Source organism: Balaenoptera physalus (genome assembly GCF_965194825.1).
Source record: "Balaenoptera physalus genome assembly, chromosome: 1".
NCBI classification, from domain to species: domain Eukaryota; kingdom Metazoa; phylum Chordata; class Mammalia; order Artiodactyla; family Balaenopteridae; genus Balaenoptera; species Balaenoptera physalus.
The window spans coordinates 79618994-79645418 of record NC_138882.1 but is presented as its reverse complement, the minus strand read 5'-3'; the positions used below and the strand labels follow the sequence as shown (position 1 = coordinate 79645418).

The following is a 26425-nucleotide window of genomic DNA, read 5'->3' as shown; positions in this document are numbered from 1 at the left end:
TCCAAAAAAAGACAGAGATTCTTTATTTAAATCAGCAAATTCAGATTCTTCAAGCCCCAGCCCATGGTGGGCAGCCTTCCCTCCCCAGTCCCCTCAACCCCACCCCTTAGCCACAGAGAGGGGAATGGAAAATGAGAAGCCTGAAGGCCTCTGCCAGGGCAGGCTGCCTCAGAAGTGTGGTGAGTGCAGTCCAGCTGGGGCTGGGGGTGCAGCCGCCACAGGCCCCTCCCTATAAATTAAGTCCCTGCAGCCACAGCTGTGGGCGAGGCGCACTTGTGGGGAGAAGGCCATTAGGCAGCATCCCTGACTCCCAGCCGAGGAATGGATTAGGGCACAGGGCTCAGGGGAAGAGAGGCCAGAGAGAAAGAGAAGAGGTTTGGTGGGGAGAGGGGGTGATGCCCACCTAATTTTGGTCCCGGGGAAGAGAGGCCAGTTGGTCCAGTTTTGGTGGATTTGGAGAAGGGAATGTATTAGTAAGCACAGTGGGGAGGCCACCGTCAGGCACCCCCAGAGGAGACAGGCCAGGCCCCCACCCTGGCAGAGGGGAGCGTGAGAGCTCCAGGGGCTCTCAGGGAATGTCACTGCTAAAATATATATATATACATATATATATATATATATATATACATATATATATATATATTAACCATTCACGGCAGGCAGGGGCAGGGCTGTGGGTGGGATCAGAGGATCTGGCGTGGCATCCCGTAGCCGGTCATGCCTGCCTGAGATGCCCCGCGGTTGGTCCCCATCTGTAACCCGATCACATTCTTGCCCTCCTGCAGCTGGTTGTCTGAGAAGTTCCGAGGGTTCTCCTTGGATTTCCTGGGTGGAAAGGGAGCATTGGTTAGGAGGGTGGAGGCTGCCCCAGTAAATGTCCTCCATGGACAGAGCACAGGCTTTCTTTGGCTTAAGTGCTGGTGCCAGCTCTGCCCTGGAGAGCCTTGAGCTCTCTGAAGCCACCCCCTCATCTCTCAAAAGGGACTGTCCCTTGCCATCCCGGGAGACGCGTGAGGATTCAGTGAGACGAGGAATGGGAAAGTGCTTTGTAAAGGGCATTTCCTAGGGACAGGAGTGGGCAGATCACTGCGCCGGCCCGGGGCCTGGGCTGTCCCAGCAGTACTCACTTGGGGAACCAGTTGGGATCTCCACAGAAGAGCCCATTGTTCTGGGCTACCGCCAGCCCACCCAGGTTCATCAGTGTCCGCTGCACACAGGCCATGTTCTTTCCTGGGAAGGTGGAGGGGGTGTGTTGGCCTCAGTGGGTCTGGGGTCCTGCATGGCAGGCTTCCACCTCTATCACTAAGTCAGCAGGCCCAGCTTCCTAATTCTTTTACTCTTGGTCTCCCTACCCTTCTCCAACCCAACCCCCAATATGGCTAACTCCTCCATAAAGACACACACACACACACACACACACACACACACACACACACACACACACACACACACACACACACACACACACACACACACACACACACACACACACACACACACACACACACACACACACACACACACACACTCTTTGTCCTCAGGTGTCAGAAACCTGCCCCTTCTGCCTGGTGGACATGGCCCAGCCCAGCCTCTGGTCTTCTGGATGACAGTGCCCTGGCCCTGACCCACCTTCCCAGAGGTCCACAGTCTGGAAGATGTCAGTGGTGTTGATGCCGTAGCGCTCGGCTGCTTGCAGGAACTGGGAGATCTGCTCCATCTGCTTGAAGGCCATGGTGGAGGCCTGGATCTTCCTCACTGGGGCCTGCCCCTCGGGGTACAGCCCATTAATGAGCTCACACAGCACCTGGGTGAGGACAGTAGGTGTGCAGAAGTGAGGCCCTGCCTACCACAGATCAGAATGTACCACCCTCGGCGCTAGAGACAGTGAACCGCAGAGGTGCCTCTCCTACCTGAAGACAGCTCTGACTCTACCTGGAGTGAGCATCAGGCCCTTCCTGCCCAGCCGCCTACCTCTGAGCCCAGAGTGTAAACCATGCTATTCCAGGATTACCAACTAGAGCACACCTCCCCCAGCTCTTCCCTTAGAGCCCCTCTTCCTTCCGTCACACAACACACGGCTTCCACGGCAGGGAGGCACGTTCACCCTCCCACTTCCCTCGGCGGGAGGGAGGAAAGCAGGGGGCCTCTGTACGATGAAGATATCCCGGCTCAAGAAAAGCTGGGAGGGGGCTGCCCTCCGTTCTTCAGCTGAGACAATCCCCGGTCCCTCAGACCCAGCCCTGCTCTCCTGGCACTTCTGGTCAGAGGCGCCCAGCTCTCACCGTGCCATCCTTGAGCCAGTTCTGGAAGTTCTCGCGCCCAGGCTGGGGCCGGCCCACATCCTTGCGGCACTGGGTGGTGATCCATTGGATCAGGATCTGCTCCAGGTCCGTATCATATTGTTTCTCAATCTTCTGCTGCACCTCCCGGCTCAGGCCGTAGGAAGGTCCCCTGTTGGCCATTCCAAAGGGTGGTGGTGTCTGGGGAAAGCTGGGGAGAGGACACATCCAGGCCTGTGGTCAGCGCTCTGCAGCCTGTGGGGTGGGGGATTCTGACACACACCATATCCCCAGGGTGGGCCCTGGTGGTGAGAACAGCCACCAAATGAGGGAAGTCTCACCTTAACCCCTGGACGTGGGCTAGAGTCTCAGTGCTCAGAACTCTAGGAGGTGTTAAGGCACCTCCGGGTTCTTCCACCCCTGTGACAGGTAGCCTGTCTACTCTACTGAGGCTTCCCATTAGATTTCATTTGAATGGTTCCACTGCTACAATGAAGTATAAAACCCACTGGAATAGAAAATAGGGTAAATGAGGCCAGGATTGGGGGTTCAGCCCCTCATTTGGGGTGGTCAGCTTTAGCAAAGGCAAACTGGTCATTCTAACCCCAACCCTGCCTTTTCCAGTTCTGGGCAAGAGAATGATTTGGAAAGAATATGGAGTGGCTGGAGAAACCTATGTCAGGAGCTAGGGGACTGGACAGATCTACCCTTAATTAGCCACTGGATTTTAATTGAACACCATTTGTGCTGGGGATTGTGGAAGACACAGACGTCCTTGGTCCTAAAGTTGCCCACAGTGCCATCAGAGAGACAAAGTGAGCACATATGAAAGGGCAAGAGTTGTACATGATGAATATTAAACTACACAGTCAGACCATATGTTGTAGGAATTGAGAGAGGAGTATTGGCAGAAGCAGCCTGGAGGGCTTCCTGGAAGAGGTAGGTCTGAGTAGGTCCTTAACAGATTTCACCAGGCAAAGGGGCTTCCCATGAGAAACCAGGTAATACCTAATTCTACTTTCCTTTCTAGAAGCAGTGGTAGGCAGAATAATGGCCCCCCAAAGGTGTCTATGTCCTAATTCCCAGAACCTGGGAATGTTACCTGATATGGAAAAAGGAATTTTGCAGATGTGACTGAATTACGGCTCTTGAGATAGGGAGAGTACTCTGGGTCTCCAGGGGGGCCCAATGTACTCACGACAAGGGTCCTTATGAGTGAAAGAGGAAGGCAGATGAGTCAGAGTGGGAGAAGTGAGAAGGAAGCCAAGGTTGGAGTGACGCAGGGTCATGAACCAAGCAATGCAGATGGCCTCCAGAAGCTGGGAAAGGCAAGGAATGGAATCTCCCCTAAGTCCCCCGGAAGGAATGCAAGCCCTGCCAACACCTTGATTTTAGCCAGTGAAACCTAGCTCTACAAGATATTACATGTGTGTTGCTTTAAGTCACTCAGTTTGTGATAATTTGTTACAGCAGGAATAGGGCACTAATCCAGGAGCCTTGGGTGGCATTTTTAGGGAAACCCGGGAAGAGAGGGAGGGATGGGGAAATACACAGCAGGGTTTCTTTAACTTAGTTTGAGGACCTCAGTTAGGAAGAACTGGGTGGTTTCCTGACCACGGGCCTGGGTTGACAGCACCTCGCAGTGGGCAGACTTTTCCCACCTGCCACCTCCCTGCCTAGGTCCCATACCCAGAGCCCTGTCCTAGGAATGCTACCCATGCCAAGGGGGAGCCAGGACCCCACTTCCTGCCCCCATCCCCTCCCCATGGGCTCTTCTTTCTGCTCTGAGATAGAGCTGGCTGACTGTACGTAAAAGGGGATGCCCCAGGCCAGGCACCTCTGTTCAAGGAGAGGGAAGGGAAACACTCCCTCTCCCGACCTCAGGCCCCAGGCCAGAGGAGTCACTCTGGCTCCCTGGGTCCCCTGCACAGCAGGTTGAGCCATCCCTGCACCCCCTCCCTGGGCCTCGGGGCAGGCCACAGGGACAGCAGCTGCCTCAAACGCCCTCCCACCTCTCAGCCCCGGCGGAGGTGCGGCTCGGGCCAGTCCCCTCCCCCCACTCCAACATGGCTGCTCCTTCCGACTGCAGCCTATTGGGCTGCACATTTCCGGCAGCGATCCTCCCCATAATGTTAAACCTCATTAAGACAACCCAGCCCCGCTTCACCCAGCCCGGAAGCCCGGCCAGATAAATGTCAGTCTGGGCCTTGACCCACACCACCAGCCCCATACACGCACTCAGCATGGGGAGGGCAGGCCGGGCCGAGTGGAGAGAGGGAGACAAGATTCCCTCCCCTCAGCCCAGCCCCAGCTGCCCAGCCGAGAGCCACTCGGTCTCCCTAAGCCTGTGACCCCTGACGCACAGGGCCACGGCTGGGAGGCTCAGAAGGAAGGAGAGGGGGGCCAGAGGCTGCTGCCACCAGTAAGCGCCCTTTTCCCAGCCCAATGTTCAGACCTCACTTGTGGGAGCAGCTTCACTGTGGTCACCCGGGCCTCAGGGCTGTGTCTCCGTGGATCCAAGTGGCCTGAGGCCCAGGGATCACTATGGCCCAGGGAAAGAAAGGACAGGAGAATGATTAACCCAGACACCAGGGTTAGGAGGGGAGCGCAGGACCGAAGAGTGACCCCTCCAGTGTCACCTATGGTATGGACGGGCAGGACAGACTCGGCCTCCCAGACCCACCTCTGGGTGGGTGTTGGGGGCCCTCCTAAACTCTGGCGCCTGGGCACATCTGGCAAGGTCACAGACTCCAGCTGCAGTGTCTCGGCTCCACTCTGGGGCCACTGCCCTAGATCCCGAAGTGCCAGAGCCATAAAGCAGAGCTCTGGGAGGAGGCAGGCCAGACGGGCCCAGCCTGCCCACGGCTGCTCTCCCCACCCCCGCGAGTAGGCACACGCTGAGGGGCTGAGGCCGCTGGAGCTGGAGTGGCCCGCGCTAGTGACACTCGGGGAACCTACCCTGGCTCTCCCTTAAAGGAGGGAAGATAGCCAGTTGCCTACTGGGGTGGGGAAAGGCTATGTGGGAGACGCCCAGAGCTGGGGGTCCAAAGGCAAAACAACAGCTGCACAGCTTGGGGGGTGGATTGGCAGTGAGTAACCTAAACTCCAGAGCTGCCTACAGCGGTGGGAACAGCCCTCACTCCCACCCACAAGCTTACAACAGTTGGGAAAGGGGGAGGGGCCACAAAAGGCACTCCAGCCCTCGGCCCCACCCAGACCCTGGGCTGGAAGCTTACCTCACCCCACCGCCGACGCCAAAGAAAAAGCGGACATGGGGTGGGAGTAGGATTCCAGGGCTCCTGGCTGGGGTGTTGAACTGGAAAGACAAAGGGACTCTCCATTCATTGTACAGAGAGGACACAGGGGAACTTCCCAATCCAGAATTGGCATTAAGACTATTTTGAAAAGGCGAAACAGGGATACTTGCCCCCAAAGTGAAGTGCCACAGGGAGCGGGGGTGATGGGAGACCTATGACTGAGGGGCCACCTTGGGGCAGCCCCCTTGGTACCAAGAGTCAGCGGGCAGAAGAGAAAGCTGCAGCTATACAAACAGGAAGCCACAAGGCTTGCGCAGGAGGAGGGGTATGGTGGGGGCCGTTGCCATGGCTTCTGTGTACCAAACACAGGAATGGGGCAGGGTGGGGGCACCAGGCAGAAACATCCACTCGGCGCAGGAGTGGCGGGGAGGCTCCGAGTGGGGGCGGGGCGGGGGCGGGGCGGGGGCGGGGCGAGGGCGGGAGCAGAAGTGGGATCCTTGGGAAAGGGGCCGCTTCACAGGTACAGACAGGTGCAAGGGATTCCTCAAGGAAGCAGCTGTGGAGGGTTCGGATGGCGGAGAAGGGAAATTACAAGTTTTGGGGTAGAGAAATAGATTTAAGGAAATAGTTCAGGAGTAGAAGAAATGTCCTGGGAACAGAAGGTACATTCTGAGCTAGAGAGCCCCATAACTGAAAATCCTGGGCGGGAGAAGGGATGGGGATGGGGGTGGGGGAGAAGGGATGGGGGGTGGGGTGGGGGAGAAGGGATGGGGGGTGGGGTGGGGGAGAAGGGATGGGGGGTGGGGTGGGGGAGAAGGGATGGGGGGTGGGGTGGGGGAGAAGGGATGGGGGTGGGGGAGAAGGGGTGGGGGAGAAGGGATGGGGGTGGGGAGAAGAGATTAGAGGCCAATCCCCAGAGAGCAAAAGAGGGACCCAGGCTGTGGAGTGGGGGGGTGGGGGGAGAACTGCACTTGGCCAAAGACTTATTTGTTGATTCTGGAAGGGTAGGGCCCTTCTGGCCCCACCCTACCTTGGCCTCCTCGGCAGTCTTCCCTGTGGGCTAGGAAGGAGAAACTGGGAGTGGGGTTAAAGACGGGGAGCTGTCCCTCTGTCTGGTGCTCTGGAGTCAGAAAACTAGGAGAGCCACAGGCCTCCTCCTACACCGGATCCCCACACCAGTCCATCCTCACTTCTACCCCGCTTCTTTCTGCTCACAGATACCAAGGTGCCCCAGAACTTCACAGATACCGGCTCCAGGAGACTCCAGGAGGCCTGCAGAGGGAGCGGGGGTCGGGGGGGGGGGGAGGTGGCAGTGCATTTCCGGTCCTGCTGGTCCGACCTCCACAGCCGCCCCCCCTCGCCACACCCTGGGCCGTTACTGGGATGAATCACCCACCGCCCGCCGCTGGGGTGACGCAGTGGTCTGGGCAGCCCGCCCGCCCGCCCGCCCGCGGCCACCACCGACTTTCCCAGCAGCAGGGGGCAAGGGGTGGGGGCATCGGCTCCCGTAGGGGCTGGAGGCCTGGAAAGCATCCATCCTCCCTCAACACCACCTCCAACAGGCAGGGCACGCTGGGGCGCAGTCAGGGCTGCAGCCTCCCAGATGTTTCAGGTCGGGGGGACTCTCCTGGAGGCGACTGGAGCTTCAACTCCCCGCCCGAACCCGGGAAGGCGAGACCACTGCGGGACCCGCGCACGGAGCCCCCTCGCCCCAACCCGCGACTCCGAATCCCCAGAAAAACGAGCTGCAGGAGAATGAACAGAAAGGTCGGCTTCGGGGACGCAGAGGGCAGGCAGCACCCACACGTGCTCCTGGAACTAGGAAGTGAAGTGTCGCTTCGGAAGCCCCGGCGGCGCCAAGCTGGCCAGGGTGGGCGCCGGGACCCTGTACGCTCCATCACTCGGGGCCAGCCAGCTAATCCCTGACGACCCCCTTTCCCCACCCCAGCGAAGACCCGGGGCTGGAGCCGGCGGGCGGGACGCAGTCCCCGAGTCCCTGATCCGGACGGACGGCCCCGTCTATGCACTCGCAACAGCGGCTGACCTCATTGCTCAACAATGCGGGGTCAGAGCCTGGGGACAGACCTGACAGCCCGGGGAGGGGCAGAGCAGTCAACGGACCCTTGCCTGCCAGCCCTTGATCACCAAGCTCACTGGAGCAAGTCGCAAGCTCTGGCTTCTAGCTTTCTAGAGACCCCTCCCTCCAGCTCACCTTTCACGCGGGCCGGAAAGTTGCGCACTCAAGGCGGGATCTGCAGCGCGAGTGAGGCGCCCGGGCCGGGCCCGGCCGGAGGTTTTCAGCCTGCTCCCGCCTCGGACGGGGCGGACCAGGGGCGGGGCAAGGGCCGAGAGGGTTTAAAGGAGCCGCAGTCCAGAAGCTGAGGGCAGTGCTTAAAAGAGAGGGGCGGTGGACTAGAACCTGAGTTAAAGGACCTGGAGGCAGTAGCCTACACTCTTGAGAACCTCTACCCCTACCCCAGAGCCCTTAAACTTGTGCCCCAGTGGGAAACTTTCTGCCTAGGTTAGCTCAAGACTGTGGGCGTTTTTATGCGGGAAGAAACCTCTTGGTTTAAAAAGGGTGGTTAGGTAAATGGAGGCACAGGAAGACGCTCACCGCATCCCCCCACCCCCACCCCCCGCCTCCACACACACACACACAGCTGTCTAGGGTGTGGCAGGACTGGGGCTAGCGGGCCAGGACAACTCCTGGTCTTGGTGGTCTTGCTCCCCACCTTCTTCAAGCCCCAGACTAGCAGTGAGGTCATTCCGTGCCCAGGGCCCAAGAGGCATGATCAGCGTTGGGGCCCAGGGTTCAGACTTGACTTCCTTTTTTTTTTAAACAATTTTATTTTTTCATTTTATAATTTATTTACTTATTTTGGGGCTGTGTTAGGTCTTTGTTGCGGTGCGCAGGCTTCTCGCTGCGGTGGCTTCTCTTGTTGTGGAGCACAGGCTCTAGGTGTGTGGGCTTCAGTAGTTGTGGCACATGAGCTCAGTAGTTGTCATTCGCGGGCTCTAGAGCGCAGGCTCAGTAGTTGTGGTGCACGGGCTTAGTTGCTCCACGGCATGTGAGATCTTCCCGGACCAGGGCTCAAACCCGTGTCCCCTGCATTGGCAGGTGGATTCTCAACCACTGCGCCACCAAGGAAGTCCCCAGACTTGACTTCTTTCCCCTTCATTTCCTCCTCTATGACCTGGCACCTCTTCTTAATCCTGGAGGGATCAAAAGAACCCTCAGTGGAGGAGGAGGCTGGCAGTTCTTCTGTCTCTGAGGGTGGAGGAGAGCCTCGTTTGGGGGTTGAAGGAGGGCTCCCCCCTCCCTGTTTTCAGGCTTCAGTTGAGCAGTCCCTCTGGGGTGGAGTCCCTGCTTACATCCATCAGTGGAGTTCTTCATAGATGATGGAAGACCCAGTTGAGCCTGGTTTTCAAGTGCATCACCAACCAGTGCCGGACTTCCCTGGTGGTGCAGTGGTTAAGAATCCGCCTGCCAATGCAGGGGACACGGGTTTGGTCCCTGGTCCGGGAAGATCCCACATGCCACAGAGCAACTAAGCCCGTGTGCCACAACTACTGAGCCCACGTGCCACAACTACTGAAGCCCGTGCGCCTAGAGCCCGTGCTCCGCCACAAGAGAAGCCACCGCAATGAGAAGCCCGCGCACCACAACAAAGAGTAGCCCCGGCTCCACGCAACTAGAGACAGCCCGCGCACAGCAATGAAGACCCAATGCAGCCAAAAATAAATTAAAAAAATAATAATAATTTAAAAAAAAAAAACCAGTGCCTTCCCACTTTTCCATTCTCTCTTGCCCGATCTTCCCTACCCCTATATTCCAGTGATTCCCTGGTAGGCCAAGGAATCCTCCATGCCTTTACACGGCTGTTCCTCTGCCTGGGATGCGTTTCCTCCCTTGACTGACTTCTCACCTGCTCTATCCATCACCGACTTTGTGACTTTTGGGCAACTTACCAAAGCACTGTACACCTCAGTTCCCTAGTCTATAAAATAGAGGTAATAGTACTACCTACCTCAGAGTGGTAGAGAATTAAATGATACATGTAAAGAGCTTACAGCAGTGCCTGGCACATAGTGAGTGCTCAGCTGCTGGCTATTATCATTGTTCTCACTTCCTGTGATGATGCCTGCAATCGTCCCAATTTATCCCAGCTCAAGCTGTAAGCATTCACTGTTTGCTGAGTCCTTCCTTCGTGCTACCTTAATAACCAACACATAGTTTATCACAGAACTTATCACATCATACTGTAACTATTTCTTTACTTGCCTGCTTCACCGACCAGAAAGAACTCCCCAAGAGCAGACATGTCTTGTGAACTTTGTACTTCCTCTGCATCTAGTTCAATGGCTGGTCTCAGTAGGCATTCAATAGCTGACCTCAGTAGGCACTCAATAAACGCTTTTTGAATGGATATTGAACGTACGTCCATTCATTCAGGAAGAGTACCCTCCTTTTTTAGGGTTCAGGGATTTTCCAACCTCCCTCTCAGATTCAAAGCAGATGACACACAGAAAGATTTTTCAGACTTTCTTTATTCACCTGTAAAAAAACCTCACCCACACCACAAACACCACACACACGCACGTGCACACACACACACTCACACACACACACACACATGGGCAGACCTAAGATCCCTGTTCCAGTCCCCAGACTCTAGAGGCTCAGCACATACATCCCACACCTAGCCCGCTGTCAGGGTCTGTGCCTGAGCACCAAAGGAGGAGGGGCAGTGTCCCAGGCTGGAGCTAGGTCTTGCTGGGGGCCTTCTTTGCAGGGTCCGTGTGCCTTCACCCTGCCTCACATTAGGGCATTCACAGCAGAGTGGCCTGTTCAGGGTGGGAGACTGGCTGTCGATAGGCCGGTAGCCGGAACCTAGCAGCATCTCGACGGCGGCGGAAGGCCAGGAATTCCTCCCGAAGGGCAGCACAGCGGGCCTCAGGGCCAGGAGCGTGGGCAGTACTCAGGAGGCAGCCCTCCTCTGGAGTCTTCGCATCTGCAAGAGGGCAGAATAACGGAAGGAAGAAGTCTTAAGGTTCCCTGGGTGAAGTCTTGTGGTTCACCGGCACCGTGAAGCTCTCTAGGGCCTGCGAATGCAGAGAAGCCAAGACAGCAAGAGGAGAGGGCCTGGGGCACAGGGCCCAGCTGGGAACTGACTGGGTCCTAAGGGTGTGGGTGCAGGACAGCAAGGCCAGGGGTGCCTGCCTTTCTGGAGGGCTCCCACACCTAGCTCTGGCTCAGCTTCAAGTCGGGATCGAGGGCCAGTCAAGCCCAGGTGCAGAGTCTCCAGCAATTCCATGTCCCCTGGGAATTCTGAGTCCCATTCATAGTTCTCATCCACAGATGTGTTCCTCCTGTTAAAAGCGACAGACGTTTGGTATGGGTGGAGCAATGGAGGGTAGCCAGAAAAGCCTGAACCCGGGGACCCCAAGCTGAGGGTGGGCCATGGGTTTCCTCTGAAGATCCTTGGACCTCAGCAAAAGGACCTCAGCTCTCCTGGTCCCAGGGTGGGAATGGAGCAGAGAAGGCAGACGGTATAGGAGAGGGGTGGGGAGAATCTGGATAGGGCAGGGCTGGGCAGGGACTGCCCTCACCTCGTGCTGACTGTCACCACATGCTCCCTTCGGGGCCACCTCTCAGGGCCACTGGCCCAGCTGCTGGTGTCTCCTGGAGCGGGGCTGAGGTAGCTGCCTCCTGCAGAGGGGGCCGTGGAGGGGGGCCGAAGGAAGGAGGCGCTGCCCCGCCCGCTGCTCTGGCTCGTGAGGCTGCCCCGAGGCGCGGCAGGCAGAAGGCTTGGCAGCAGCCGCTCCCTCAGCGTCCAGTCAGTCAGTGCTGTGTACGGGGGTTCTGGGGAGGCCCCAACCCCAAGCACGGCCCCAGGAAGCGCTGCCCTGGGGAACTCAGAGCGGGAGTCCAGGGGGTGGAGGAGAGATGAGGTGGGGCGGGGCCGGGTATCCATGTAATCTGGGGGAGGGGCAGGCTCCTCCAAGGGGGGCCAGTCCCCATCTACGTTCATCTCCCTGAAGAAGGGCAGGCTCAGGTACTGGAGCAGGGGTCCTGGACCTGGCAGGGAACTGGGAGGCGCTGCTGGAGGGGGCCTCACAGGGCTGATGTCTGCAATGCGGAGGGGCTGGGGCATCCCACTGGGGCTGCTGCTGCCATCATAGGACCTGGCCTGACGCTGAGCTGGGGTCCGAGGCTCAGCCTGCTCAGAGCCTGACTTTTCTTGGGAGGGCCCCACCTTGGGTCCCATCACAAATCGCCCATCTGGTCCCCGACAAATGGGCTCCAGGGGTAAGGGCCCTCGGCTAGGTGGAGGATCCGGAGGGGGGCTGGGGGGTCCAGCGGGTTCCCCCCAGAGCAGACTCTGGCGCAGGCTGGGGACTGGGGAGCCCTGGAGCTTCAGCTTCGCCACGCTGTCAGGACTGCCCGAGCCCGAAGCAGAGCTGGGGAAGGACAGGAGATCAGGGTCTGTGGTAGGGGGCCAGTCCCCCTCCCAGGAACCAGCGTCAGGCCTTGAGAGGTTTGATGCAGAACAGAGCAGAGCTAGGGAGAGCAAGGGAGAAAAGGACCCACATGGTGGAAGGGTGGAGCGGTGGAGGGAAGGCACAGGCAACACTGGACCAGCCCCCAGGCTGGGGCCTCTGCACTTCCATCCTTACCTCCCTCTCACTTCTGTTCCACCTCTCCTACCCCTCCCCAAGGTGCAGAAAAGGAAGCAGAAAACCCTGGTGCTCACAGAAGGCAGAAGAAAGCCAAGGAAGTGGAGGGACTTACTGGGGAGCTGACTTCCCGGCCGGAGAGAAGATAAGAGGTGGATCTGTAAGGACAGGAGAACCAAAGGTGACACAGGCAAAACCAAGCCCCACCAGGGCCCAAGACCCTCTCACCCAACACCAGGCGCCCAATCCCATCTGCCTGGGAAAAGTGGAGGCCAGTGGGGAAGCAGGACCACGGGTTGTGAGAACACACCTGGCCCACGCAGGAGGGAGGGATTTCTCCTCCAGGTAGGAGGTGCTTATGGAGGGGCGGGGCCCTTCTTTGGCCGGGCCCCAGGTGGCCTACCTTGGCGGAGGCGTTTGCGGTGGCGACGCGCGGCTCTGCGCCGGTTCATTAGGCAAGCGGCCAGGATACTCACGAGGACAGCCACGCCCAGGAAGCAGACCCCGCCCACCACGCCGGCCAGCACTGGCTGGGGCAGGAGGCCCGGCAGCTGTGTGCGCGAGGGGTAGACCTCCAGGCCTGGGCAAAGGGCCACGGGGGAGGGTCGGTGTCCACGACTTAGTGGGCTTCGAGCCCCCCCATCCCCAGGGCTCTGCCCTCCTGCCAGATTCTCACCAGAAGTGGAGACGTTGGCCGTGTTGCTGGGATCACTGACATAGCTACCGGCGAAGGCCACCAGGCGGAACTCGTAGAGAACGTCCTGGGGGTTGGGGTCCAGGAAGGGGGTCAGGGCTCAGCACTGCCCACCCCCAACCCCGTTCGGAAAGACTTTGCAATTGGAAGGTATGGGTGAAGTGGACAGCCGGAGGCGAGGATAGTCAAATCAGGGTGAGATCAGGTTTGGGGAGTGGAGCAGAGGGCTGGAGGGCTGCTGGGAGGACCCTCCCTGGGCCCGCCTCCCACACCTACCTTGATAAGTCCTGGCACCAACAACTGCATTTCACTGCCTGCCACGGCCCGATCCAGCACCTCCCACCCCTGGGAGCCTTGCCGTGCCTCCAGGACGTAGCCATCCAGTCTCTTAGGGACCAGTTCCGGGGGATCCCAATGCAGGAGTACCCCCCGGGGTGTCCTCACTGCCACCAGACCTCTCGGAGGGGGCAGGGGAGGCAGCATCTCTGTTGGGGGAGGACTGGGGGCAGCTGGTGTGGTAGGAAGCCCTGAATGGGACAGAGAGACTTGTAAAGATCGATTTCCAGGGCTCGTCCCCTGCTCCTCTGGCCTTCGACATCCCCGGGTGCCCAGCTGCTCTCCCAGAGCCCCGAAAGACAAGCCTGGGTCATCTTCCAAAAAGCCCTCTGGCCCCCAAGCTGCGCAGCACCTCTGCCCCCTCCCACCCAGGTCCCTACAGCCCTTGCCTGTCCTTGCCTGCTGCTCTGGGTAAGAGGCCTCTCACCTTCAGGGGCAGACAAGACGATCTCGCTGAAGGGCCCGCTCCCCAGCTTGTTCTGAGCGAGGACGCTGAACTGGTACTGGGTGTGGGGCTGCAGGCCTGGCACTAGGAGGTGAGCAGCCCCCACGGGCACCGCCAAGGACACCCAGTCGTAGTGGGCTCGGTCAGGACGCTTCGCCCTGGAGGACAGGAGGAAATGGGGAGAGCTGACCTCTCCCCTCCCTTCCGCCATCCAGGGTCTCAGGACCTGGGCCATGAATCCCTGAGATTCTCTGGAACTCGGGCAGCAGAGTTAGGGCAGGGCTGGGATAGAGGGGTGGGAGAAAGGGCAGAGGGCCAGAGAGAATCAGGGTGTTGAGGGAGAGGGATGGCAGGGGCAGGTCACTCACAATGGGGTGTACCAGACGCTGAATCTCTGCAGATAGCCACCATCAAAGCCAGGCTCCCAGGAGACATTGGCACCCTTGGGCAAAGGCACGACGGACACATTGGTGACAACGTGGGGGCTGGTGCCTGGGTGGGGGGAACAGAGGGATGATGGTCAGGGTCCTGAGGGACAGCAAAGAGCCAGGGGGAGACCAGGGATTCGGCCCTCCACCCATCATCCCAGGGGCTCCCCACCCAACATCCCCCATCTGGGCCCCCCAAAATGATTTATTCCCGTCTCCTTCCCACATGGCTGCCTCCAGCTGGTTCTGCCCCCACTAACCCAGCACGTAGATGTTGGTGGAGGTGGCCACTCGGGCCACAGCATTGCTGGCCGTGCACTCCCAGCGCCCGTGGGCCTCCTTGGTCAGTGGTCGCAGGATAAGGCTACTGTTGCTCTCCACCTGGGCCTGGCCCTGCAGCCCCCGGCCCACCTACAGAGCCACTGGTCAGCCCTGAGGCCACACGCAGCCGCCCCTCACCAAGGGCGCCGCTCATCTCTCTGGGCAGCTCCAGCTTCCTCCCCGCCCTGCCTCTGACAGCCATCTCCTCCCCACCTCCTCCCTCCCACAGAATAGCCAGGGGCACGGAGAGGCAGGGGCATAGCAGGCGTGAATACGGGAGGAGTGGGGGTCAGGAGCCTTACCTTAGCCCAAGAGATAGTAGGCAAAGGGTCTCCTCGGGCAGAGCAGGGGATGAGTAGCTCCCGCCCTACTTCTTGGAAATATTCTTCCTTGGGCCGTTCTAGAAAAGCTGGGGGAGCCTGTAAGCCAGATCTGGCATTGGGAGGGGGCTCGCTCACACTGCTGCCTGAGAATCGTTACTTCCCCTCTGCGGGGGCCCCCGTCACGCTGCGTCTGTCTCCATCTCTCAGTGTCTCTCTAGCTTTCTCTCTGTTCCCCAGCAGGGGGGCTGGAGGGACATTGCTGGAGAGACAGGGCCTCTCTGGAGATGTACAAACCTCTGCAGAACACCCTTCACCCTGCCCTCTGCTTCCCACTCTCTTCTCTCTAGAGCGGAAGGCAGCCTGGTCCAAGTTAAAGGGTCGGGGCAGGCAGGCTATCTTACTGTGTGGAGGTGACCGACGCCCCAATCCCCAGCACCATCTCTGCAAAAACCTCTGTGATGGCGTCTGATAGCTACTGCCGTGGCCACAGACTGGGAAGCCCCACCCCCTCCCCACATGTGTCTGTCCCACCCGCCTCTGTCAGCCCGGTGTCAGCACTAGGCTCGCATCTTCGGTCACCTGACCCGCTGCCGCTGGCCCCCCCGAGCCTCACCTTGAGCAGCACGCGGGTCACCGGGGAGGGCCCTGCAGTGCCAAGACGGTTGTAGGGGGTGCAGGAGTATTCTCCCAGCACATCCTCATTCCCCAGGGCAATGATCAGGGAGCCTTCTGGGCCCTGGGACCAGCCAGGGAACTGGAGGCATGAGGAGATGACAACCAGAGAGAGAAACTCAGCGGACGCCGGACCAGAGATGGAGAGAGGCAATGCGCGGGAGGGACCCACATCTATGCAGAGGATGCCACAGCCCTACCCCTAGGCCAGACCTCTCTGTGAATTCCATCCTTCCTCTTTCCTACAGAGGGGCCACTACCAATGGGGGTGAAGACTGGGACTGCAGACTCCAGGAGAGCCACTCACAGGGAATCCAGTGTGCATGGCACACCCTGGGGTTGAGCTTGAGCGGTGTGGGGCTCCCGGCCTGCTGTCTTCCCAGCACTCCGGGATTACGTTCTGCATCTTCCACCCCAAATCGGTTCTTCTTCCTGGCTTCCCTAGTTCTGTGTTAAAGGCTAACATCTGACTCCTCACTCTGTCTCACACTCCACGTCTGTCCTCCTGGGAAGGCCTTTTGTCCCATCTATCTTCATGTCCTCCTTTCTAACTCAGGCCTCGTAACCTCTCACCCACACTCTCATTTCAATAGCCTCTGCACCCCCTCTGTCTGTCCAGTCTCTTCCTCTCCATTCCTATCACACGGTTGCCCAAGCAACTTCACTGCCTCCGAATGCCTTTGGACTTTTTTTTTAAACCTTAGACAAAAATTTATTGAGCACCACTACAGTTGCAGTAGCCCTGGGGAGACTAGGATTAAAAGATGAAATACTAGCCCACAAGGAATTTGTGGTCTTTGCCGACAAACAAAAGATCTCAGTCACCTTGGAATGAGGTAATATTAACTTGGCGTCCATAGTTATTCCTTTTGGTCCCAACCAGTCTTTCCAGATTTCTCTGCACCAGTCACATCCCCACAGGCACTGTAGCTCGCCCCCAGCTGGTAGACTCATTATGCCGTAAATGCACTACACTGTTTCCTGCCTCTGGGCCCTGGTTTCTGCACGGAATGTCTCTCCACCCTTCAAGGCCCATCACCAGAGTCCCAGAAGCTGTTGCTGATCTATCCTCAACCAGCCCTAAGAGGAAGGTGCCCGCTGCCTCCTGGCCTTCTAGCAGAGTGTCTGCGCGGCTGTGCTGCCCCCTCTAGGCAGGGTGTCTCTGCTCCTGTTCCCCATGCGACAACCTACATAGCACCTGATACGAAGTGTATGTTCCCCAGTCACTGAACTGATCTAATGCCACCCCAGCTGTCCTGACTAGAATACCACCAAGCTAAGCCCTCTCTCCCCTGCCCCAAGCCTGTACCTTGTCCAGCTGCAGGGCCTGCCCATCCTTGGTCCAGCTGACAAAGAGCAGTGGGGGGTTGGCACGAACCGGGCACCGGATCACCCCCTGCATGCCCACGGGCAGGGGTGTCTCAGGAGGCATGGCAGTCACCTGGGCGGGGTCTGGGGGGAAGCAGTGGCAAGTTGTCGGGGAGGAGCTTGGCCTGGCCCAGGGGAGGAGAGCAGTCTGGGGAGGGAGCTGGGGTCAGGCTTACAGAGAACAGTGAGGTAGGCAGAGGCCGAGGGTGGGCGCGGAAGGCCGTTGCTGGGTACACAGGTGTAGCGGCCCGCATCATCAGGCTGGGCGGCCTGCAGCCTCAAGCTGCCATCCACCAGGATCCGCACTCGGGGCTGCAGGCGGCTGCAGTGTGGCACGTGGGCAGGGGGGTCCAGGCCTTGCTGGACTCAGACTGCCCATCAGTTCCCCACACCCACCCCACGCCCACCCCACCCCATGCCCCACCTAATGTGGAAGACATTGGTGCTTTCCTGGAACCAGCTGTAGGTGAGGTTAGCGGGGTACGCCTCAGCCTGGCAGGCCAGGGAAACATCCTGGGAGGCATTGACCGTGCTGTTCTTGGGGGGCACCACGATGACTGGGGGTCCTGTCGGGGGGAGCACACGGGGAAGGGGAGGCCTCAGCCCAGTCTTCCAGGAACCCTGAGGGTCACTTCTACAGTTCTTCCCAGCTCCGCTCTCTGGAATACAGGGCTGGTTGCTACAAAGCCTTGGGAATGGAAACAGGTCCTAACCCTTTTATTTAACACAGGTTCTTCCTCTGCCCCGGCCAGCTCCCCTTCCCATCACCTCCATTCATCCAGTTTCGTGTGTGTGTGTGTGTGTGTGTGTGTGTGTGTGTGTGTGTGTGTGTGTGTGTGTGTGTGTGTGTGTGTGGAGGAGGGGGAATCAGTTTTACCCCTCTGATCACCCTTTACACCTTTACACCCACTACCCTTTCCATCCCTCATCTGTCACATCTGAAATCACCTCTGTCTCCTACCCTAATCCGGGTACCCAGTACCTTACCCCAGGATGCTGCAGCAATCCCTGACTCCAGGCTCCGCCATCACTGCCACTCTGATGGCCATTCATGCAGAAATGTCCCCCCCCACCTTTGGCCGTAGAACACTTCTAGTCAAGAACCCACAACAGCTCCTGGCTCCTAGCACATTAAGCTCAAACTTCTTGACCCAGCCCTGTGGGCCCTTGTAACCCCTGCCTGGCCAACTATCTTTTCATATGTCAAGTCTTTGTGAACTCTTTCAGGTCCGTATGGGCAGCTCACTGTGCCTATGCCAGACTCACTCCCATCTCCATGCCTTTGCTCTCTGAACCCGCAGTCTAGAATGCTCTTCCCTGAGAGCCTGGCCAGGCCACAGAGCCCCTGCCAAACCGTCTCTAGCGTCTGCAGCTGCACTGCTGTTTCCCTTCTCTGGGCTCCTACTGTGTGAGTGGTCAGTAATAAGTGGTAATGATACGAGTTGGTGTATAGAGCACTTACAGGCATGCCGGGCATGGCTGAGCACCTTACCTGCACTATCCTCATTTAATCCTCCCAAGAGCCTTTTGTGGTAGAAATTATTGTCTCCACTTCATAGGTGAAGACATGAAGGCTCAGAGGCAGAGAGACTGTGAGGTGACTTGCCCGAGATCAGCGGGGAAGGCAAATTCATACTCAGGCCTTCTCAACACCAGACTTCACCCTGCACCACTGCCCAGCACTGCCTCTCCCACAGTACCCAGGAAAGCAGCACTTCGCCACTGCGTCTTATCTCCCCTTGTGGATAAGAGGCTCCATGAAGGCAGGGTCTACTTCTCAGCTTTCTTTCTAAGGGGAAGGGCTTGGCCAGGAATTACTATGATCATTGTGCTCGTCTGAACCTAATTCTTGTAACAATCCTGCGAGGAACATAGGAACCTCTTTGTATAGATGAGGAAACTGGAGGTCAAGGGGGTTCCATGGCTCATGGTCTAACACCAGCACCCATGCCCTTCTCACTATACCACATTGCTGGCACTAAATATCTATCTCCGTTCACTGATCCTTTTACAGGCAAGATGCTGGTTTTAGAGAAAGAGCCTGCATTGGGAGCTCCCTCCCTCTCCAAGGGCCCCTGCCCTCAGGCACAAGCCTCCCCCCACCCCACCCCACCCCGGCTGCGGGCTGTGTGCACCTCCAGCCACAGGTCAGTCCTCTCACGTGTGTGTCCTGTTTCCCTGCCCTCCCCCGAGACAGCACCTAGCACCAGCAGCTGGGTGGCGTGGGTGGCGCTGCCCTCAGTGCTGGAGGCTTGGCAGGTGTAGACCCCGGAGCTGCCTCGCTCCACCCTCCGGATCCGCAGCGTCCCGTTCTGCACCTAGAGTCAGAGTGGGTGAGAACGGACCCTTGTGTCTCCCCTGCCCACGGCGGGCCTCAGACCCCGCACTTCCGAGGCTGGCCAGCAGAGGGAGGCAGTGTGCTGGGCTCAGGGAAGCCAATGCCAAGCCCCTCCTCCGGCCCGTCTCCCAGCCTCCTGGCCTCCAGCCCCGCTCCCAGGCCACTGCCTGCCTCACACTCTATCTGGCCCACCCTGTCCAGCCCTGGGACTCACTTGCACCTGACTCTGGCCCTGGCCGAGGTCCTGTCCTCGGAGCTTCCAAGTCACACGAGGTTGGGGGCTGCCGCGGGCCGCGCAATGCAGGGTCACAGGCTCCAGTTCCCGCACTTCCAGCACCTGGGGAGGTGTCTCCAGGAATTGGGGGGGCGCTGCAAGGAGAGAGGCATCAGGGATTGCCAGAGGGGCCATCAGCCCAAAGAGCAGCGTCCGAGAACCAGAGAGGCAGATCAGGGCCTCAGCCTTCAGCCCATCAGCCCACCAGCTTCATAGGAATCCCCAACCCAGGGCCCCCCTGTCTGCTGCACCCAGGGCCCCCCTGTCTGCTGCACCCAGGGCCCCCCTGTCTGCTGCACCCAGGGCCCACCTGTCTGCTGCACACAGGGCCACCCTGTCTGCTGCACGCAGGGCCACCCTGTCTGCTGCACCCAGGACCCAGTGAGGACACACCAGCCCGTCCCCCCACTGGCCTGCAGAGTTGGTGAGGGAGCTGAGCACCAGGCTGGGTGTTCAGAGCTGGGAGAGAGCTAGGTGCCCTCTAGAAAAGCATTGTCCTGGGAGTCAGGAGACCTGAGTTCTACACTGCTCTGCCACTAATCAGTGGCATGACCCAGTCTCCCCATGCCCCATCTATGAAATGGGACTAATTATGACCTCCTTGCTTCTTAGGGTTGAGACAGAATTCATGAGGTACTGGGTTAAAAGGTGTTTTGAAAAAACAAAATGTTGTATATGTGTGAGTGATGTTTCACGCAGGGCTCAAAAACCCCTTATCCCCTCCTACCCATTACCCTCTCCTGGCCAGAGAGGCAGGAGCAGGGAAGAGAGAGGAAGAGGAAGTTCCTGACAAAGAGCCGAGAAGGCTGATTGGATTTAGGTTTGAGGAACTGAAAGGGCAGGAGTGGGGGTGGAAGGGGTAAGATGCAAACAGAGAGCCAGAAAACAAGGGGTGTCAGCAAGGGTGGGGCATCGGAACTGCCCTCCTCCCCTCCCCCCTCCTTCCCCTCCCCTCCCTCCTCCTTCCCCTCCCCGCCCTCCTCCTTCCCCTCCCCTCCCTCCTCCTTCCCCTCCCCGCCCTCCTCCTTCCCCTCCCCTCCCTCCTCCTTCCCCTCCCCGCCCTCCTCCTTCCCCTCCCCTCCCTCCTCCTTCCCCTCCCCTCCCTCCTCCTTCCCCTCCCCGCCCTCCTCCTTCCCCTCCCCTCCCTCCTCCTTCCCCTCCCCGCCCTCCTCCTTCCCCTCCCCTGCTCCCAGCTTCATACAATTGACAGTGAGGTGCACCCAGGAGCCGTTAGCAGAGTCGTCCTCGGGTCTGTGCTGGTCCAGGAAGAGCACGCGGCACTCGTACCAGCCCTGGTCCTCAGCCCGGAGCCCCTCGATCTGGAGAGATGCCCCCTTCTGAAGCCGGACACGCCCTGGGGGAGGAGCCCTGGATCAAGGGTGCTGAAGGGACCCCCTGGGAGCCCCAGGCCCCTGGTCACACTGGTCATTCTCAGACGTCAAGAACAGGCTCAGTGTCTCCCAGTTACCCTGATAGAGTGAGGTCCAGAGAGGCGCAGATGGGGTTGGGGTCACTGAGGGCAGGTCTCTCCCTTCAGCCCCTCTGATGGCTCCTGCCTTTCAGCAGCTGGGACCCAGCTTAGACAAAGAGAAACCAGAGCAGCAGCAGGTGGACACTGAACTCCGCCCAGCTTCCAGGACTGTAGGGGGAAGGGGCTCCAAGAGCCGACACTTAGTCTCCTCTGGATTCGTAGAGAATCTGCCCATCCCTGAGCTCTTTTTGTAAGGAGAGTCCCGGGAGTACTCCTGCCAGAGGACTCTGTCCCCAGAAACCACAGCTGTGTCTGGGGCCTGAGCAGGGATCCATACCTCGCCTACCAAAGCCCCTAATCCGCCAGGGCTATTATCAGCGGCCTAAGCGCCTTAGGGTGGCCAGAGTCCAAACCAGCCAGGCAGCGAGGTCAGCAGCCTCCTCACCCCATCCCCTCACGCTCCAGGGCATCCAAGCCCCGGCTGACAGACTACATAGAGCTCCACAAAGCACCCAGCCCCAGCGCAAGCAGACGGCGCCCTCCCACCCTGACGGAGCCCTGCACCCCAGACAGCTTCGTGGGTCCCTGGCAGTGCAGCCTAGCCAGCAAGGCACACACTTGGGAGCCACAGAGACCTAGCCTCCAGCTCTGCCATTTACTTCTCTGGCCAAATCCCTTAACTTCTCTCTCAACATCAACTTCTTCATCTATAAAATGAGAGAGAAAAAAATCCAGCTAGGGTGGATGGAAGGCAGGCAGCATGGTGCCTGGCATCAGCGGGTGCTTAAATAAAAATGGTTGAACAAATGAATGAGCTCATGATTTGAAATCAGCAGCCTGCATTCAACCTTGGCTCCATCCCTCACCTGACAACACACCTTCTCCCTCTTCTCCCCTGTATCAGTGAACAGTGCCAACACACGTCACCCTACCAGAAACCTGGTGTCACCTAGACTGTTCTCTCCATTACCCCCACATCTGCTTGTTCAGTAAGCCTTTCAATTCTACCTCCTAGATGCTGTTTCCCTCTCTACCACCTTCTCTTTAGTTTAGTCCCATAGCATCTCTCACCTGGGTTACGCCAACAGTCCACGAAGAGGTCCCGCTGCCTCCAGCCTCCCGCCCTCCACATTCATCAGCTACCCACCCCGCCTTGATCTTTGATAGGGACAACTGACATTTTCTAATTCTTGTGGGTTATGCCAAACAAAGGCAACCAGACTATGCCCCTACTTAGCCCTTTCTAAGACTGGGCAATCTGAAGCTGCTCACGCACTCGCCCCCTCCGATCTGCTTGCATTCTACCTCTAGGGCCATCTTTCTGAAATAGAATCAAAACCTGTGGGGGCCCTGAAGCCATCAGGAAAAAAGAGGAGAAGATCAGGCTGAGGCCGGTGCTGTGCTCATAGGCAAGTGACTTTTTTCTTCCAAGAATGAGGTCCAAGGGTGCAGATTCTCTAGAAAGGGTGGAGCTGCTTAAAGGGCTAGGTGTTTAAATCCCCACCTAGAAGATAAGCCTGGGTCATGCAGGTAAATATTTAATATGATCACACCCTTCCTCCCACCTGTGGGATTCCTCAGTAACCCTAAACTGCCTGGCCACGGGACCCCCGCAGACCCCACTGCGACCTCTTCTTTTTTCTCTTTTCTTTTTTTTGTCTGCGCCATGCGGCTTGCTCCCCAACCAGGGATTGAACCCCGGCCATGGCAGTGAAAGCCCGGAATCCTAACCACTAGGCCACCGGGGAACTCCCTGCGACCTCTACTACGTCCCGTGTGATGGTAACTTTTCATTATGGTCATCTTCAGTCGCTACAAAGAGGGAAGAAGAGGGAAGGGAAATAGAGTTTGGGATATGGGCCATGTAATATTAGGCATTGTCACCATACTTAATCCTTCCAAGAATTCCATTATAGAGGAAGGAACTGATGTTAAGCTTCTTTCCAATAAGCTACTCAGGGATACAGCCAGGCCTTCTTTCTCATGATGCAGCGTACTCTCCATTGCACACTGGTGAGAGGATCAAGTGACACTCAGGGCGCTTATCACTGAGCATAGTCAGTGTATTCTCACTCGGGGGATGTTGGTAGCCAATGGGTAACAGCTCCAAATGTCTGTTGATCAGAACATCCAATAAAGCATAGAGTATGTCCTAACTTTTCTGTGAGGTATGAATGGCTAGACCTGTAGTGTCACAGAAGAACAGGAAGCTGGCCAGGGGCAGGCAGTCCTGTATCCTCCTGAGTCCTGGGCCCCCCTCCACCCGCAGGGCTAGAGCCTGAGTGTCTTTGGACCTCCCCACGTGCAGGGGAGTATAGAGGAAGGAGACACAGTCCCCATTCTTGCAGGTTCTAGGAAGGCAGGGAATCCACACTCATGGACATGTGCAAGTTCACATACACACAGAAGCTTAAAAAATATTCCAAGACGCTAAGAAGCAAGAGGAGTATGGAAGGCTTCCAGGAAGAGGTGACTCTGCAGAGGGTATGCAAGGCTAAAAGGTAGTGAGGGGAGATGATTAGAGGGAGCCAGGTTGCTCTAAATGGAGGATAAGATAACTGATTTTTATCAAATGACTCAGGACAGAGGGAAAATTCATGTCCCTTCTGCCACATGGGGTATCTTGAAACTCCCAAGAAATACAGCACAAAAGTCAAAGACCAAAAGCTGGTCCCATGAATTAGAAGAGCTGATCTAAGATCCACCCCAGGAAAGCTGGTGTAGAGGAAGTGGACCCTCTTTCCTCTGCATGCCTAGTCACGGTTTCACACCATGCAGGCACTCTGTACAGCCTCTGTGCTGGGTTCTTTACGTACAGCAGCTAACTTCATCCTAGGATTTAGTCCTGGCTTGTTTTATACTGCTTTTTACTACTTTTGTACTAGTCTATAAATCCAGTCTCCTCTGCTAGATGGATTCTAGGGTCCTCAAAGATTGGAAGCCTTCTCTTCAGTGTAATCCCTGAAGCTCCAAACAGTCTCTCTCATGGTCCCTCCCACATTCTAGGCCTCACACACACACAGTCCCAGGCCATCTCCCCTTCGCTTGCCCAGAGGGTTTATGACAGGACAGCATTGTCCTTAGCAACCTCCACCTCCCGTTGCCTAGCAACTGCAGTTCAGAGTTCCCTACACAAAGGCTGAGAGGCCCCTTCCACACTGGGAGGCAGTAAAAGGGTTAATGGGTGCAGGGGCCTCTCCCCAGGGCCCTGACTCCCCAGACTAGCCCTGCCCAACCAGGAGCTCCAGAGTTGGGGCAGGGGTGGGCATGAAGGGCAGGGGTAGGAAGAAAGACTTGCAGCTCAGAGGAACACCACAGAGACAGAAAGAAAACCCACAGGTAGCAAAGTTGCTACCGTCCAGTGGTTTGTCTGCCTGAGGGACCTCAAGACAGGACAGAGGGCAGCGGGTGGGGGTGCGGGGAGGAGAGTTGCACATCTCCCTGGGGGAAGCCCAGGAAAAGCCCTTCTCTCCCCTGTCCTCCACCTCCCCCTGCCCTGCCGTCAGTCGGGCAGCGCTCTGCATCTGCGGGAGCCTCAGCCTGGCAGCTCAGCCCCTCCCAGCCCGGCGGGCAGAGGCAGGGAGGGCTGGTGGGCACGGCCGTTGTCTCTCCACTTGTCCTAATTGGGGCCCCGCTTTCATCAGTTCTCCGGGGGCTTGTGCAGACACATACGCTCCCACCAGGCTGTTTGCCAACAACTGCCCCCAGTTTGAAAATAAACTCTTCCCTTCTGCAGCACCTGCCTGAGCCTCCTCCCCTCTCTGTTCAGCCTGCCCCGCGGCGACAGCTCAGCCAATCCTGTGGCTTCTCCCAGGATTCAAACTAAAGAGGGAAAAGGGAGGGGGTCCCCCTGCCCCCATCGACGTCCTCCCAGGTGGCTTTTCCTGGGCTTCCCCTCTGAAGAGGAGGCAGCCAGACTCTCTCCCCAGCAGCCCCAGCCCCAGCCCTAGGCTCTCCCACACACTGCCCTCCGAGACCTGCACTAAACCGCTCAGATTAAGGCTCCATCGGGGATTAGGAGGAAGCTGAGCCTTTCGAGGGAGCCAGCTGGGGCACAGGAGAAGGCCCCTAAGGAGGCCTATACGCTATTTTAAGTCTATACAGAAGCCAGCTGAAGCAGGAACCCAGCCCAGCTCCATCCACTTGCTGATCTTTAGGGGAGCCTGGTCCATCCCCAGCCCACCCTGCCCATGCACGAACTCTGCAGTACCCAGAATGAGAAGCAGTGGAGAAGCAGATAGGTCGTAGACCCACCCACCCTGCTGCCCCATCAGCCCACTCCCTAGAAGCCTAGAACACCCAAACTAGCATTTAAGAAAGTAGGGGAGGAGGAGGGCAGGGCAGTGAGAAGATAGCGGAGCCAGGGACCAGGAGAGGGCCACGTAGGGAGAAGGATCAGGACAGTCTGGGAGGTTTCATGATGAGCTCCAGAAAGAGCGATTAGAGAATTAGGACGGACACTTGGAATAGGGCTGCAGGATCTCCTTTGGAACAGACCATGTGGAGTTTTAAAGAGACCACATGTGTGTCTGTGTGTGTGTGTGTGTAAATGACTGAATCCTTCAATGAATGGACACTGCTTGGGAGCAGAGCCACGCTTGTTAAACAGAGTTCAGGCAGTGGAGCTGGAGATGAGGTTGGGGCAGGGACAGAGCTGTTAAGAAGAGGTCTTGTTCCCACTCTACCCAGTCCACCTTTGTCGGGGACACCTCCCGACCTCCCACCGGAGGATAAGCCTTACCCACGTAAGCAGGGTCGATGCGGGGAGAGTAGAGGCCGAACTGAATGAAGATGGGAAGCAGGAATCCAAAGCGCAGCCACTCGATGACGTGCAGAGGGGGCCGGCCAGCCGGGGGCAGCAGGTCACAGCCCAGCACCGCACTCTCCCCTGCCCGGCCCGACACCGCCTCAGGCTTCCCTCGACCTGCAGGGCAGGTGGCATGAGGACACAGCAGAGGACCAGAACCAGGGCTGGGAGGGGAGATACCCTCTCGATCTTTGTGGGCTCCCCAGGCCTTTGGGAAGTGGTCGAGGGAATCCTCGACTTCTGCAGAACCAGTGCTGTTCCTCCCCTCCACTGACCGGCTCACAGAGAACCCCAGGGGACCACCACCCACCCCAAGGCCAACAGGGAGTTCCGGAGCCCAGGAAGTCCAGCTCACCGTCAGCCCCCTGGCTGATGATCAGGCTGAGGATGGCCAGGCTGAGGCACCAAACCATAGCCCAGCTGCCTGCTCGCCCGGCCCCTCCTATCCACAGGGGCCCAGACGGAGGGGCCCAGGGACCTGCACAGCCCAGCAAGCCCTGTCAATCCTTCTGATTGGGTAACGGGGTTGAGCTCTCACTCTTCTGGACAGTTAGGGCTTGGCTCATGTAACACCTGATGAAGCCGTCCTCTGGAGCACCACCAGATCTAGATGCAAAATGCAAGGCAACATGCAGAGTGGGCCAATGTTGGAAACCAGAAGAAACCCCGAGTTAGAGAAAAGCTGGAGGTGAGCAAAGGCAGAAAAAGGAGAGAGGAGAGCAGATGAGTGGGGG

General features: G+C 58.1%; 2 protein-coding genes across 4 annotated transcripts; both read right to left on the bottom strand.

Annotated features, from left to right (window-relative positions):
* TAGLN2 (transgelin 2) lies at positions 1 to 7887 on the bottom strand. The gene is made up of 5 exons (XM_082412772.1): positions 7749 to 7887; positions 2283 to 2490; positions 1630 to 1804; positions 1128 to 1230; positions 1 to 825 (listed from the first exon to the last, which is right to left on the bottom strand). Exons 2-5 carry the CDS (start codon positions 2460 to 2462, stop codon positions 684 to 686), a joined length of 600 nt encoding a protein of 199 aa, XP_082268898.1. The 5' UTR covers positions 2463 to 2490; positions 7749 to 7887; the 3' UTR covers positions 1 to 683.
* Positions 7888 to 10066: 2179 nt separating this feature from the next.
* Positions 10067 to 26178, bottom strand: IGSF9 (immunoglobulin superfamily member 9). Of its 3 annotated transcripts, XM_082465124.1 has the most exons (20): positions 26047 to 26178; positions 25626 to 25808; positions 20615 to 20767; positions 19354 to 19508; positions 19002 to 19119; positions 17226 to 17367; positions 16978 to 17123; positions 16743 to 16885; positions 15375 to 15515; positions 14741 to 14857; positions 14378 to 14528; positions 14058 to 14181; positions 13672 to 13847; positions 13185 to 13435; positions 12891 to 12975; positions 12618 to 12794; positions 12330 to 12372; positions 11147 to 11998; positions 10779 to 10906; positions 10067 to 10548 (listed from the first exon to the last, which is right to left on the bottom strand). In XM_082465124.1, exons 1-20 carry the CDS (start codon positions 26102 to 26104, stop codon positions 10367 to 10369), a joined length of 3525 nt encoding a protein of 1174 aa, XP_082321250.1. In that variant the 5' UTR covers positions 26105 to 26178; the 3' UTR covers positions 10067 to 10366. The 3 variants fall into 3 exon arrangements, with proteins under 3 accessions (XP_082321250.1, XP_082321252.1, XP_082321251.1); XM_082465126.1 differs by lacking the exon at positions 10779 to 10906; XM_082465125.1 differs by lacking the exon at positions 12618 to 12794.
* Between the last annotated feature and the right edge of the window lie 247 nt (positions 26179 to 26425).

Coding starts and splice junctions, on each gene's coding strand:
- TAGLN2 (XM_082412772.1), bottom strand. CDS start 2,462: ATGGCCAACAGGGGACCTTCCTACGGCCTGAGCCGGGAGGTGCAGCAG. Junction 1,231..1,629: donor GACTGTGGACCTCTGGGAAG/GTGGGTCAGGGC, acceptor CCACCTTCCCAG/GAAAGAACATGGCCTGTGTG. Junction 826..1,127: donor GATCCCAACTGGTTCCCCAA/GTGAGTACTGCT, acceptor CTTTCCACCCAG/GAAATCCAAGGAGAACCCTC.
- IGSF9 (XM_082465124.1), bottom strand. CDS start 26,104: ATGGTTTGGTGCCTCAGCCTGGCCATCCTCAGCCTGATCATCAGCCAG. Junction 25,809..26,046: donor CATCAGCCAGGGGGCTGACG/GTGAGCTGGACT, acceptor CCTGCCCTGCAG/GTCGAGGGAAGCCTGAGGCG. Junction 10,549..10,778: donor TGAAGCTGAGCCAGAGCTAG/GTGTGGGAGCCC, acceptor GCCCTCTTGCAG/ATGCGAAGACTCCAGAGGAG.